Source organism: Phascolarctos cinereus, unplaced genomic scaffold, assembly GCF_003287225.1.
Source record: "Phascolarctos cinereus isolate Bilbo 61053 unplaced genomic scaffold, phaCin_HiC Scaffold_7;HRSCAF=346, whole genome shotgun sequence".
NCBI lineage: Eukaryota > Metazoa > Chordata > Mammalia > Diprotodontia > Phascolarctidae > Phascolarctos > Phascolarctos cinereus.
Window position 1 is genome coordinate 181,297,368 of NW_027556180.1, and position 15,015 is coordinate 181,312,382.

General features: G+C 39.5%; 1 protein-coding gene and 1 long non-coding RNA gene across 5 annotated transcripts in view; one reads left to right on the forward strand and one right to left on the reverse strand.

The window, feature by feature from the left end:
- Positions 1-2,184, reverse strand: part of LOC110209395 (equilibrative nucleoside transporter 1-like) — a 34,159-nt gene extending 31,975 nt beyond the window's left edge. For 2 of the 4 annotated variants that reach the window (XM_078147383.1, XM_078147382.1), the window contains exon 1: positions 2,055-2,184. In XM_078147383.1, the coding sequence (XP_078003509.1) occupies positions 2,055-2,129 (75 nt within the window). In that variant the 5' untranslated portion in view covers positions 2,130-2,184. The remainder of the gene's footprint in view (positions 1-2,054) is intronic. The other 2 variants (XM_020987871.2, XM_078147381.1) reach the window with 2 other exon arrangements.
- LOC144454798 (uncharacterized) overlaps positions 1-15,015 on the forward strand; it is a 41,248-nt gene that overhangs the window by 4,331 nt on the left and 21,902 nt on the right. The window lies entirely within an intron of this gene.

Consider the following 15,015-nt stretch of genomic DNA (forward strand, 5'->3'; position numbering starts at 1 on the left):
AGGAAATAATAGGAAGATAGTAACTTGTTCTGAATACTTCTGTCTGAACTTCATTTACAAAGATGAAAATGAGTTAACAATAAAAAAGATAATAGCACTCACACCATCTTTTGTTTCTATAGTACTTGATGAGATTTCTCATAGCAGTACTCCAAAGGAGCTGGCCCAGTATCATTAACAGATGAGGTGTGGTGGTAGGACATAATGGGCTGAAAATGCCTGTTATCATAGGACCTGGGTTGGAATTTCAGCTCTGGGAATTAATTTTTATGACTTTGGGTCACTTCCCTGGGCCTAGAGGTAATATTTTAAAAGTAAGTAACATCTGCCTTGTTTCTGTTTTAAGGAAATCTACTTGCATTTCATAAGTATTATTTTCCTTTCCTAACCCTTGTCTATCATGTCAATACTTGTGGGTTTCAAGACTCTAGGACTCTGGCTTCTAGTTTGGTGATTCAAGTTAAGTAAATTTTATCTGCCCTCTCCAAGATTATCAATGACTTATTTGCTAAATCCAAGGGCCTTTCTCAAAGGTCATCCTTCATTACATTTTTGTAGAACAGAACACATCTGACCACCACCTCCAGGATACTCTCTAGGATTTTCATGATATTGTCTTTGTTGTTCAGCCATTTTTGGTCATGTCCAACTCTCTGTGAGCCCATTTGGGGTTTTCTTGGCAAAGATACCAGAGTGGTTGGCCATTTCCTTCTCCAGCTCATTTTACAAATGAGGAAACTGAGGCAAACAGGGTTAAGTGACTTGCCCAGGCTCACACAGTGTCTAAAGCCAGACTTGAGCTCAGGAAGATGAGGCTTCCTGATTCCCCGCCCAGGGCTCTATCCACTGCACCATCTAGCTGCCACAAAACTAGTGTTGCTATCCTTAAGTAAGTCTGTGTTGTTGTTCAGTGGTTATCTGAATCTTTGTGACGCATTTGGGGTTTTCTTAGCAAAGATACTGGAGTGGTTTGCCATTTCCTTCTCCAGCTCATTTTACAGAGGAGGAAAACAGTTAAGGGTCACACAGCTAGTAAGTGTCTGAGGCCAGATTTGAACTCAGGAAGATGAGTCTTTCTGATTTCAGGCCTAGCACTCTATCAACTATGCCACCTATGCTACCTGCTTAACTGATCCTTCTCAGTATACTTAGCTAGATCCGTATAGGTACACAACTTCGTGTTGGTCTCTTTTCTCTGCTCTCACTACCCTCTCTCAGTGATCTTATCATCGCACAGGGGTTCACTTAGCATCTCTGTGCTCATGATACCCAAATCTACACATCCAGTCCTCATTTCTCTCCCGAGCTCCAGTCTCTCTACTAACTGCAACTGCTCTCTAGACATGTTCACCTGGATGTCCCATAGATATCTCAGAGGCAGTATGCTCCAAGCAGAACTCATTGTCATCTCTCCCTGGCCCCCACCCCCCCAAAAAATTGTTCTTCCAAAAAACTTTCCCTTCTTCCTAACCTCTCTTTCTGTTGAGGAAACCACCTTCTTTTCAGTCATTTAGGTTTTCAGCCTCAGTCATCCTTGACTCTTTCTCCATGACTTTCCATGTCCATTCAGGTGACAAGTCTTGGCAATCCTACTTGCACAATATCTCTTACATCCATCCTCTTCTCTCTACTTACATGACTATCACCCTCATCATCTCTCATGCAGAAAACTATGCTATATAATTGGTCTCTGGGTTTTAAGTTTCTCCATCTGCCACATAGCTACTGAAGTGATGTTCCTAAAGCATAATACTGATGACGATGACAACCACAACAAAGATGACTACTACTGCTACTACTACTACTATGACTACTGCTACTACTACTGCTCCTTCTATTGCTATTGCTACTACTACTGCTAATACTACTATGACTGCTTCTACCACAACTATGACTACTGCTGCTACTACTACTATAGGTTTGTACTACTACTAAGGTTTGTAAAGCACTTTATATATAGATACATATAAGATCATTTGATTAAAACAATCCTGTAAGTTAGATGTTATTATTATCCCCATTTTACTGAGACCGAGAGATGTCAAATGGCTTACCCTTAGGACCACAGAGTAAATTTCTGAGGCAAGGTTTTCCAGATTCCAGGTCCAAACCCCACCTGTTTGCTGCATAGCTGCCTTGAGAAGCTTCTGTGGCTCTCCATAGCCTCTAGGATAAAATATAAACAACTCTGGCATTTAAGTCTTTCACAGGATGACTCCACCCTGTGTTTCCAGACTGATTTCACAATATTCCTCTCATTTAATCCACATTGAATGAATGAACATTTCAGCCAAATTGAACTACTTAGGTTCTTCCTATTCATAATATTCTCCTTCCCACTTCTTTATCATTGTACAACCTGTCCCATATTCCTGGAATTCTCTTCCTTCACCTTCATCTCTTGGAATCCCTAGCTTCCTTTTTGGCTCAGTTTAAGGGACACCTTCTACATGAGGCCTTTCCTGATCCCTCCTTGCTGTTACATTTTTCCCCTGCCACCAAAATATTTTATGTTTACTTACCTCTCTATCTCTCTTTCTCTTTGTATACATAGTTTCTTGTTCACTCACCACCCACTAAAATGTAAACTGTTTTTTTTTTTGGTATGTAAGCTCTTTTTGAGCAGGAACTCTGTATCCCTGGAGCTTAGCATGGTACCTGGCACATAGAATCAGATTTTGGGGAATGAAAGGGACCCCAACATCTTCTAGTCCAAAAAGGAATACTGTTCATAACATTCCCAACAAGTGATGGATCCTCCAGCTTCCACCTGAAGACATCCAATGAGAAAGAACCCAATAGCCTCCTGAGGCAGCCTGATCCGTTTTGGGACAGCTAATCATTGGGAAGTTTTTTTTCCCCGACATGAATTCTAATTCAGGCTCTTTGTAGGTTCTTGGTTCTGCACTATAGTTGCCAAACATAACAAGTCTAATCCCTGTTCCACAAGATCCCCTTTCAAATACTTGAGAACAGTTATCCTGTTCACCCTGTCTTCTGTTCCCCAGGCCAAAACATGGTCAGGTGCTACATCCTCATGTGGCGTGTGTGTTTGCGTGTGTGTGTGTGTACACGATGTTAAGATACGCTTGTTGCACTGAATTGAAATTGAAAAATTAGGCACAGTCACCACAGATTGGTATTCTTCTAAAAAGGCAGTTCTAGAACTAAGTATTCCTCATCTCACAGTGACTTGTCTGCACCATTATAGGCAGTGGATAGAGCCCCGGGCCTGGAGACAGGAAGATAATGAATTTAAATCTGGCTAGGAGACCCTGCACGAGTCACTTAAACCGTATTTGCCTCAGTTCCTCATCTCTAAAATAGGGCCACACTAGAAATGGAATTGGCAGACCATTCTACTGTCTTTGCCAAGAAAACCCCACAGACAAGTCTATGAGGTCCTGAAGAGTCAGACACAACTAAATGACTGAACAACACTAACAAGGTAGCACAGTGGATAGAGTGCTGAGCCTAGGTGCAGGAAATTGTAAATTCAAATCCAGACTCAGATACTTACTAGCTGTGGGACCCTGGAAAAGTCACTTAACCACTGTTGGCCTCATTTTCTTCCACTGTAAAATGGGAATAATAATAGCACCTACTTCTCAGGGTTGTTATGAGAATCAAATGAGATAATATGTGTAAAGCTCTTTACACTGTGCCTTATACATAGTGGGTGTTTAAGAAATGCTTGTTCTTTTCTTCCTTGTGGGGATCCTCCTCCTTCTTGTTTCAAATCTTGGTTTTTCCACTCTAGAATTCCTAGTCATCCATTTAAACCAGCTGTTTCTGCTTTACTTAGCTTCCCACCTCATTCCACCTTGCACTTTGGTTTGCACTATAACCTTTTCCTCTGGATGGGCACTCCTGGCTCCCTCCCTGGATTCCTGTTTACTCTATATAAACTTACAACATAAATTAGTCTTCAACAGTAACTCCCTTCTGACCCTATCCATGGCCAGAACTACTGGCCATTAACTGCTCGTCTGCCGTGACTGACAGGACTTTGTCATTGTCCTAATATCTGTGATAAAAGCATGAGGAATTAAAACAGCTAACTTTGGTATTAGCTGAGGAAATAGAAGTGTATTTGTGATTTGGCAGCTAGCTGGTATAGTGGACTCAAGCACTTACTAGCTGTGAGATCCTGGGCAAGTCACTTAATCCTGTTTGCCTCAGTTTCCTCACCTGTAAAATGAGCTGGAGAAGGAAATGGCAAACCACTCCAGTATCTTTGCCAAGAAAACCCCAAAAGGAGTCACAAAGAGTTGGACACAACTCAGAGAACTGATCTACAACAGGTGAAGCAGTGGATAGAGCACTGAACCTCACATTAAGAAGATTTGAGTTCAGATCAAGCCTCAGACATTTACTAGCTGGGTGAACCTGGGTTAGTTTCTTAACTGCTGTCTGCCTCAGTTTCCTCATGCCTCCCAGGATTGTTGTGAGGATAAAATGAGATATTTATAATTGCTCTGCAACCCTTAAAGGCCAGCTATTTTTATTAGCTAACAAAACTTGTAGGAATAGCTAGATGACACTGGATGACAGAGTCAGATCCAAAAAGATCTCAGCAATTTAGAAGATCTGACTGAATCTAAATCTGAAATTCAATAGCAGCAGATGCAAAATCTTACATTGCCTCCCTGCTTCTCTATCCTTATTGAGTGCCTCTGATGGGCCACTGCATCTAGGGACCCTGCCTTGCTTTACTTTAACCTCCTACATCTTCCCAACAACCACCAAGCTCAAATCCTCTGTTGACCTTTCCCTACTTGCTACTTATGTAACCGTAATGAAATTAATACTAATGTCATTTTTGAAGGAGTATTTCACTTCCCTATAACTTTACTCACCATTCCTGTAGCTTTCTAAACCAAAATATCCCTTCCTGGCAAAAATGTGCTATTAAATGTTTAACAACTGGCTGGGGGAGGTGAGGGGAAGGGAAGGGCAGGAGGGGGAAAGGAATGTACTCCCAACACACTTTTAGGTTTAATACGCATTATTATTTTTCTCCACTACTTTCTTAAGTCTAGGTAATCAATAAAATAATAATTTAATCCCTAATTTGTAGCATTGTGTATTTCCAAGCTGTAAATGCTCATACTGAAATTTTAACAATCAGCCCTCAAGAGTCTTTTTGAGCTGGCTCCAGCACACCACTACCCCTGGCCATAACTCCCCAAATGTGTTGTCTTCCCCTAGAATATAAGCTCCTTAAGAGCAGGGACTGTTCATTTTTATATTTGTACTTTGTCATATTATGTTTCAATATATTTTGTATTTGTATATTATATGTACATATATAATACACATATATATGTGTGTGTATATCTGTGTATATATATCTGCCTAGGGCAGAGCACAATGTTTGACATACGGAAAGCACTTGATAAATGCTTTTTTTTTTTTCATTTTTTCATTGGCATCACCTTAGGGGATAGTGGATTCCCCCTCATTATTTTAGCAGAGGTTAAATGATCACTTGTTAGGAGTGTTATGGTATGGCTTCTTTTGAAGTCCCTTCCAACTCAAAATCTGTTACTCTGTGTGTCTGACCATCTGTGTCTTCATATTCTCACCCAAACCAAGGTCAATGAGAATAAAATCCCCAAGATAACAGAGATGGTTTAAAATGTCACAGAATCCTATTCTGCTGAAAAATATCTTCTAGATTTCCCAATGGGAATCTGTACATTGATGTTTGCAGGAAAGGGATGGAAATAAAATCTTTCTTACTGAAAAGAAAAAGGATTGATTTTTCTGAGTGTGTTAAGGAAAAGAGACATTTTTCACTGTAGGAGTCAGATGAATAAATGAGAATAGATGAGAAAGATATCAGTATGGCATCTCCTTATCTAGCCCTGGTGAGGAGATATGAATAAGTAAGTTTTCCACATATCTAAAAAATTTCCTCTTGGTGCACCAGAGGTTTGTTTTTTTGGTTTTTTCCAGTCATTTTGATAGAAATCTTCCTGATAGAAATCTTAAACTGGGAGGCCTGCATTCTAATTCTGCCCTGCCATTCATTTATTGTGTAACTTTGGAGAGGTCAAAACGAAACAGTTTTCTTATCTGTAAAATTAGAAGATGGGGTCAAATCACTGAAGTTTTTGATATTATCTATGAAGTCAGATAACCATGTTACTTAGATTTGTGTGTAAGAAAGTAAAAATTCTTACCCTCAAGAGATGACCTGAGGATCTCTTTTGTAAGGAAATTCCATGAGCTTTACTGCATGAATGTGAGACATCTCTTTTGGCCACTCAAACATCTATTGTGTTTCTTTCTGGATTCTCAGCTGTGTTCTAAACAATTAAGAGCAATGAATAAACACCTACTGTAGGAGATATTGCTATTTGGGCATTACAGAAAGTAGCATGGTATATAGAAGTGATTTTAGAGACAGAAGATTTGGACTGAACTTTCAATTCTTACCACCTGGGAACAAATCACTTAGAGTCTGAGTGGGGTGTTGCCTTATGACTGAGTCCAAGTTTTACAGAACAAATCCTTTTATTAAGGGGATTTGTTCTGTGAAATCTGAATTCAACCAAAGGCTGTACTCAAGAATGTAGAAGGCCATTTAGATAGACTATCTAAACTTGAGGTTCTTATCTGTAACATAATGAGTTAGATGAAATGATCTCTAAAGTCTCTTTCAGTTCTTATGATCTGATATATAAGCAAAGTTTAAAAAAAAGCAGAGCTTAGAATCAGGAGGCCATGGTTTCTTCTGAATCTGCTATAATTTTGTAACACTGCACGTTTGACTTTAATCTTCTCAGGATTCAGTTTCCTTATCTGTGAAGTGAGCATAACACTGTGATAAAGCCCCATTCCTAATTCATGGGGATGTTGTAAGGACTAAATGAGATTAATAAATGAGAAAATTTGAGAATAGAAGTGTTATCTATAGTAAGTACACTATAATCTTGCTCTGTCAGGGCTCACCCTACTACATTGCCCATTAGGGTTCTAAGTATCCTGAGGAATTTGTAGAAGAATCTTTTCTCTGTTATTGGCTCAAGCCTTATGTTCCCTCACCCCATTTGTAGGGCACCAATGACTAGCAATCCAGTTATTTAACCATGTAACACAAATTGGCTTTTATAAGAACAAATATGAAAAATAATTCTTCTGAACATCTCAGGGGTTCCCCCTATACTTAGCTCAGTCTATGCAGGAAGGGAGAGATTAGGCTCAAAACATAGGTCAGTCCCTACATAGCATTAATCCCCCCAAGTTCATGACCAAAGTTCACGGCCACAGCAATCAAATAAATCCTTCTGTTGGGCTGTGGTCTTAAAGGACACTCTCAAAGATGGCTTCTTGCCCCCTGGAGGCATCGATGTTGGGCTGGCTACAACACTCAAACTGGATTCCAACTCACAAATTCCTATAACACACTCCAAACCTATATCCAAGATTCCACTCTCTGTACCTAGAATGGAAAAGAACAAACTGGTCATGGAGATCCTGTTCCCAGGACCATATGACCTCAGAGGGGAAGAAGGCTCTGAGGCCTTTCTTATTACCTTAATTGTCTCACAGGATGTTTTCAGTGAATGAGGCATCTAGCTCCTCCTGATGCATACACAGAAATGAGAGGCAAAAAACAAGACACTGAATCTGAAAGGCCTTGTAAGCCTCTGAAGTGAATCAGAAAGTCTCCCTTTCATCATATGGTTAACTACCCAACCAGAACCAGTGTCAGAAGATCCGTGCAGTCCCATCTCTCCAAAGCACTTTGCTTATATATCATCACTATTCTTTTGAAGCATCTCCTGAATGTCCTCCACATGGAGAGGCACCATCTTGAATAGTCTGAGAATGTGCCAGGCGCTCATTACATATAAATATGCCATATCTTTTTATGCTTGCAATGCCTTCATGCCCAAATTTTGCTTGGTGAAATCCCATCCACCCTTCAAGACTTAGCACAAATTCCCTGCTCTCTCAAGTTGGGATGAATTTCTCCTTCCTTGAAACCCTTATAGCATATTTTCTCTGGATTTTGTAATAGGTTCAGAAAATAACTCAGTGTGTGTGTTGTGTGTTTGTGTGTGTGTTTCTTATACTTGTTTTGCATTATACTTATTTCTGTATATGTTTATCTCTCCCAGTAGATGACAAGTTTCATGAGGGTGTGGACCCTGTTTTATTTCTCTTTGCATCTCCTTCAACTCTTAGCACAGTGCTTTCTTCAGATTTCCTAACAAAAGTTTCATGCTCATTTCTATTATCTTCCAGTCATTTAACATAGAGGCATCTCCTGGTTCTTGGAGGCTGTGCCAAGAAAGCCCATTCTCTGGATAATAAGTATGTCACTGGAAGGCCAGCCTAGCTAAGGTCACTGAATGTTTTCATTAAAAGTCTGGCCACTAGATAATGAATCTTTTAGACCATAGCAATTCATAAAAACCACCTATTAAAGTGTTTAAGAGAATGTAATATGCATCAATAGAATCCAAACCCATCTCTATGAAATCATAAATTTTTGCCATGTATTTTTGCCCGTTAGACTATTACTAGTCTAAACCAGCAGGGGAATTAATCTGGTCTCATGTAGGTCTATGTCAAGGTAGTTAATCCAAGGAGGAGCAGGTAAAAGAACTGGGATCTGATATTGCCTAAAATAAAATTTAGGAATCATTCATCAATTAACAAAACCTATGCAGAATCCTCAGAAGAAGCTGGAAGGAGGAATAGTTTGTTCTATGCAGTGACCTAAAGGCCAATTCTTAAACATCTACTTTTTGGTACCTTTACTGTTTAGTACCTCTTAAAGTGCACTTCCCTCCTTTTTTTCTACCTAAACTTTTAGAGTTTTTCTCATTACTTAATAATCACAAAAATTAATTGATTGTAAGTTATTTCATCTTGATTACAATAAGAAAATATAGGTGGAAATTGTGAAGAACATCTCAAAAGACATCAAAGAAATGGGAAAATCACCCATATGTACAAAGAATATTCATTTTTTTCTGTAGTGACAAAGAACTAGAAACTAAGAGGGGTACCCATCAGGCAAGGAATAGCTGAACAAATTATATACGTATATATAAATGTATGAAATGCTATTGTGCTGCAAGAAATGATGAAGGGGAGGGGCAGCTAGGTGGCACAGTGAATAAAGCACCGGCCCTGGAGTCAAGAGGACCTGAGTTCCCATCTGGCCTCAAACACTTGACACAAGCTGTGTGACCATAGGCAAGTCACTTAACCCCAAAAGACTGAAAAAAAAGAAGGAAAGAAATGACGAAGGGGGCACTTTCAGAGGAACCTAAGAAGACTTCTATGAAATCACATAGAGTGGAATGAGCAAAACCAGGAGAATTGTAAACATTGTAAAGATCAAACAACTTTGAAAGATTTAAGAACTCCAATCAATTCAATGATCAATCATGATTCCAGAGCACTGTTAATGAAACATGCTACCTACCTCCCAGCAGAGAGGTGATGGGCTCAGCATGCAGAGTGGGAAATATACTTTCAGACACAGCCAATGTAAACGTTTGGTTTGCTTGATTTTCATGTTTGTTTATTCAGTGCAGATAAGAATGGGGGGGAGGGGGATAAAGATTTGGTATCCCCCAAGGAAGAGAAAGGAAAGAGTGTCATTGAAGCTTTAAAAGAATTCACATAAGATAAAAGTAAGCCAGAAAGAAGAACAAACAGGACAACTTTGAAAGTTATACTTGCATTTATTATATATTTAAAAAGAAAATCAAGCTGAGCATAACACCTCCACAGTTTAATTTTTTGCTGTATAAGACATTCTTCCATTCTTTTTCTGTTTTATTACATATTCTCTTTTCAGTTTGTATTTATTATGTTTAGAATTAATAATAAAAAAGAAATTATCAACAACAAAATTTAAATTAAAAGTTGTAGATTTATTCTCAGGTTTGGTAAGGTTATAACCATCATTAAATCCGGAAGTCTAAGTTTTCAATTATTCATTCCCAACCACCTTTCCTCTAAGCTCCTGCTCCCTATTTCCAAGTCTGCTGGATATCTACCCCTGGATATACAAGCAACAATTCAACTACAACATGGTCAGAATTCTCCCACAAAACCTGTCCTGTGATGCACCATCCTCCTAGTGCTAGACCTTCCATCTGACTTTTAGGTGAGGTCTCCTGTGTGTCACCTTCCCCATTAGACTGGGAGGTCCGGGAGGGGAAGCATTGTCTTGCACCTTTTGTTGTATCCTCATCACTTAGCACGTGCCTGACACATTGTTGTTTTTGTTATCTAGTCCTTTCAATTGTGTCTGACTTTTTTTGACCCCGTTTGGGAATTTTTGGCAAATATATTGGAGTAGTTTGCCATTGCCATTTCCACTGCCAAACAGACAGTGTGGGAAGAAATCCTTCAGCCCATGTGGGCCTTGCCATACCCGTCATGAAGTCAACTACCCAGGCCAGCTCTGAGGTGATACCATGGCTAGGCACCCTCACTGTAGGCAAAATCAGAAGCCCTGTATACCTAAAAAGGATTGAGACTCACATCAGACCCTCTGCAGACAATCTTCTTCTCTTCAGCAGTACCTTAAGCCAGGATCTTACTAGAGGTGAGTCATGTTACTGAATCATGTTGCAAAGATGAGAGCTATATGATCACTGTTTATCACTAAGCCAATGACTGTCAAAAGGATCCCAGTTCAAACCAGTTTGATATTCAGGATATTCAGGCAGGGTAAGATAGCTGTGAAGAGGACACAGAAGAGCCCAGCTCTCCCAAATGTACTCCAGCAAAGACCTAAAAAATAGCACCAGATCAAATAATGATCAAGAAATCCAAAGAGAAACTGTAGTAAGAGGCTTCATTCAGCCCAAGACTGCACAAAGACAGACAGAAGCCTATGACATCTCTCTACAAGGAGGTGAATAATATAGGTAAATAAGCCAGAATTCTATCAAATGTTGAAATCAGAGTCACTCCAAGGGTACTTGAAGTGCTAGGGAAGGGTATGAGGTGAAGAAAATTGGGAGTAAGTAGCTAGGTGGTATAGTAGATAGAGTGTCAGGCCTGGAGTCAGGAAGACTTATCTTCCTGAGTTCAAATCTGGCCTCAGATACTTACTAGCTGTGTGACTCTGGGCAAGTCACTTAACCCTATTTGCCTCAGTTTCCTCATCTGTAAAATGAGTTGGAGAAGGAAATGGCAGGATACTCCAATATCTTTGCCAAGAAAACCCCAAATGGGGTTGTGAAGCCTCAGACATGACTGAAACAACTGAATAACGAACAAGCCTCAGAAACCTCAGACACCTGCAGCTCTTTGACTACTTTGAGGGAGAAGTGGTAAGAAAAGAGTAATCAACACTTCTGAACACTATATCTGAGGAGGGAGCAGACATTTGCAGCACACTGAGCTGAGACTCCAGAGGACCCTGAAACCTACAGTGTTCTGTATCTTGGGGCAGAGGACTTGGAAAAGTCTTAGAAAATGACATGGGAAGCCCCAAGAGGGCTGGAAATCTGCAGCTCTCTAACCAGGCTCTGACTGGGCATGTTTGGGGATAAGATTCCACCACAATCTGACCTGAGGTGCTCCAGTGGGCCCTGAAGAGCACAATGACCTAAAACCAGATGCCCCAAAGGAGTTTTTGATCTACTTGCACCTTGAGCACAGACACAGCAGAGGAGATGAAAGTCTCTGGTAGGAACATTGTAGTCAGGATCAAAAGTGTCTGACCCTCCTAGCCAAAAGTGGGATAGATCCAGGCCCTGGCATAAAAAACCAAACTAAGGAGCTGAGGCTGGAGATTTAGATAAGTAGAAGACACCCAACACTGGGAGCAATATTATAGATCAAGAGATACCCAGGAGGCATACTCAGAAGAAAAGAGGAACTCTCTAACAACTACAAGCAGAATTGGAGGAATTTCTTTTAGTGAACTGGCCATAAGAGTTTTAATAAGATACGAAACAAAAGAGTTTTAAAAAATGAAATTATAAGTAAAATGAGAATTCTGAAGAAAAGAATTGGAGGGAGAATTAATTATTTAGAAGAGAAAGTGAAAAACCTTGCCAAAGTAATGAATTCTTCAATTTAAAATAAAACAAGCAAAACTGAATGACTCCAGGAGATAGTATAGAATACTAGAACAATCAGTCCTCAATCAAAAGATTGAATGAATGACGAAAATGTTAGGGATTTACTATCTGAAATAATCAGATTGATTCCATCTGTTTTAATTGATGCTATTTACAATTAATTTACTTTGTGCTGTAGCTGCCCAAGTCATGATTCTTTCTTTCTGAGCTTAATTCAGAAATTTAGCTAGCTTGCAATAAGTTTAGAAATCCAGGTCTCCTGTTAATTGCCATTCTATTTCTGCATCAAGGAAATGTTCTTAAAGGATACAGCTGGCTACAAGGAACTCTGGTCCAGTATCTTCACACCACCAAGCTATCCTTCAAGGATGTCTGATTTGTTATCTAACAAAGTCTGGCTTTCTATCTCTGTCATTGCAGAAACAACTTAACTCAAACAATGAACATTTCTTAGTCACAGGATGGAAGGAGGGGGTTGTGGCTACCCCTCATTCCCAATTTCTATCCAATTACATTTTCTTCCACCTGTGATGATAGCCTTCCTATTTTCTGTACTCTCCAAAACTATGAAAGAGAATTGTCCCACTCATTCAAGGTCCTGGTTTTGCTGGGGAAGCTGAGATCCTATATAGTGGTAAATCCATGCTTTACTAATAAATTCATTGTGCTCAGAACTTTGTACCTCAGGCTACCTTAATTTTAACTGTTACATATCAGAATAACTGTCCTGGAAAATAAGTCAAGGAGATACAATTTAAGAATCTTTAGATTCCCTAAACACTATGACTTTTGTCCCCTCCCCCCCAAAAAAAGAAAAAAAATCAACATCTGGAAATCTATTTTAAAGAAATAATAAATCTATTACAATCAGAAGACAAGTGAAATACTGGTTACCTCCTAGAATCCACAAAATAAAAAAACAATGTCATAACTAAAATTAAGAGCTTTATCTTTAATAGAATAGAGGTATTTTAGGTTTTCCTGATAAAAAGACCAGAAGCAGATTCTTTGGAATGTAACTACAAGAGTCAAGAGAAACAGAAATAAAGGTAAATGCATTTGAGCAATGGGAAGGGGTTAATGAAGTGCTTATATGCTAAGGAGGGCAAAAAGACTAGTGACCCCTCCCCCACCCCAAAGCCTTCAAAAGTCACAGAGGACCAAAAAAAAAAGGCAGAGGACCTTGGGGTGTTTTTCAATACTTCTGATGATTTTAAGAAAGGAAAGAAGTCATTTGGACTATTATAAATACCCAAATTAACTACAAAGACATATGAAGGAAGATGCTATCTGCCTCCAGAGAAAGAAATGATAAATAGAAGTATAGATAGATAAATAAAGATAGATGTATGTACGTATGTATATACATATACATATTTGTGTCTAATGGTAGCCATCTCTAGGGAGGGGGAGTGGGGACGGGGAAGAAAGAAAACAGGGAGGAAAAAGAAAGTTACATGAGAATTTTATCATATATTTAAAAGGAATAGCAAGCTGTACATAATAAATTTGCAGTTTCATATACGACAATCTTTTTCTACTCTACTGTATAACAAAATGCCTTATTTTATTCCTTAAGTTCACAATAAAGTAAATATTTTTAAAAAAGAAATAAAAGAAAAGGAAGATACTAGAGGAGAAGGGGGGGGACTTACTATTTCTATTAGTTGGAGTACACAAAAAGAATATACTACCCAGAGCCCATTGGTATGGAGCTCTCTCCTCACTGGTAGATGTCAATGCCCTGCACTTACATGAGATTAATTTTTTTTTTTTTGCGCTGGCTGAGTTTTTCAGAAAGAAAATAGTTTAGGCTGCCTATTGACAAGAGTGATCCCAGAAAACCAGAAGTTCTGTTGCTGTCTAATGGAACTGAAGATGCTGGGTGCCCATTAATGTTCACATCACTTGGCAGTCACCTCAAAGTTCCCTTTCTCCTCACCTAGCAGGATAAAAATGGGTCAATATAATCAGGTTGTATCCTTCCATCCCTAAACACTCAGAGCTCATTTCTTTTTCAAGAAGTCGTTTCTGGGAATTGTAAATCCTTCCCTCTTCCTCTTAAATAAGAAGTGGCAGGTAGGCAGGTTATTTGAGTCTGAAGGCCCACCCTTTCCAGACCTCCCTGCCTTTCTTTGCCCTGGCATCTCCTCACCTCTTCTTGGAACACCTACTTCCCTTCAAGGTTAAGTTTAGTACAACCTTCCCCTCCACTTGTTCAGTGCCCCTTCTGGTTATGATGTATTTATTAGTCATATCTTTTACATTTACTAATCTGAGTCCATGTTGTGTTTTTTCCCCAGTCCAACATTAGCTCTTTAAGGACAGGAATTGTTCTGTCTTCGTATTCCTGGGGCCTGCCATCTAGAAGACATTTTATTATTGAATTAAATGGGGATCGTATTAGTTTATATGTACGAGGGGAATGGAGATTTTAGAGAGAATGAAGGGCATATGTGCCAGAGAATGACCCACTTAAGCTGGAAGGGGCAGTAAAGATACAAGTTTGGGATTGGGTCTTTCCCCTTGCGTCATCTTTGGGGGTTGGGGAGCATGGGAAAATTCACCAGTGTCTGTCAGAGCTCCAAATTTGTCTTGCTTCAGAGGCCACATAGAGGATGTAATAAAACTAGCACAAAAAAACAATGATGGGAACTGTGGGCTGCTCAAGCAGAAGCTGCCCAAATGAATTAAACAAACTGAACTTATTAATAATGTGACACATGTCCCTTAGCAGCAGGTATAGGGCATCCTGAATGGACTTGCTCCGTGCCTGCATATCTGCCTTACAGAGGGCCAGAACTTCCAAGCCATTGGAACTTGGGCTGTGGCATGACTTAGAATGGGGAGAGGTGAAAGAGGAGGAAGGTATTTTAAAAGCTTTCCAGATAAAGCTCTCCAAGCCCCAAATTCAAGAAGCAAAGTTTAACAAAACTCCTAT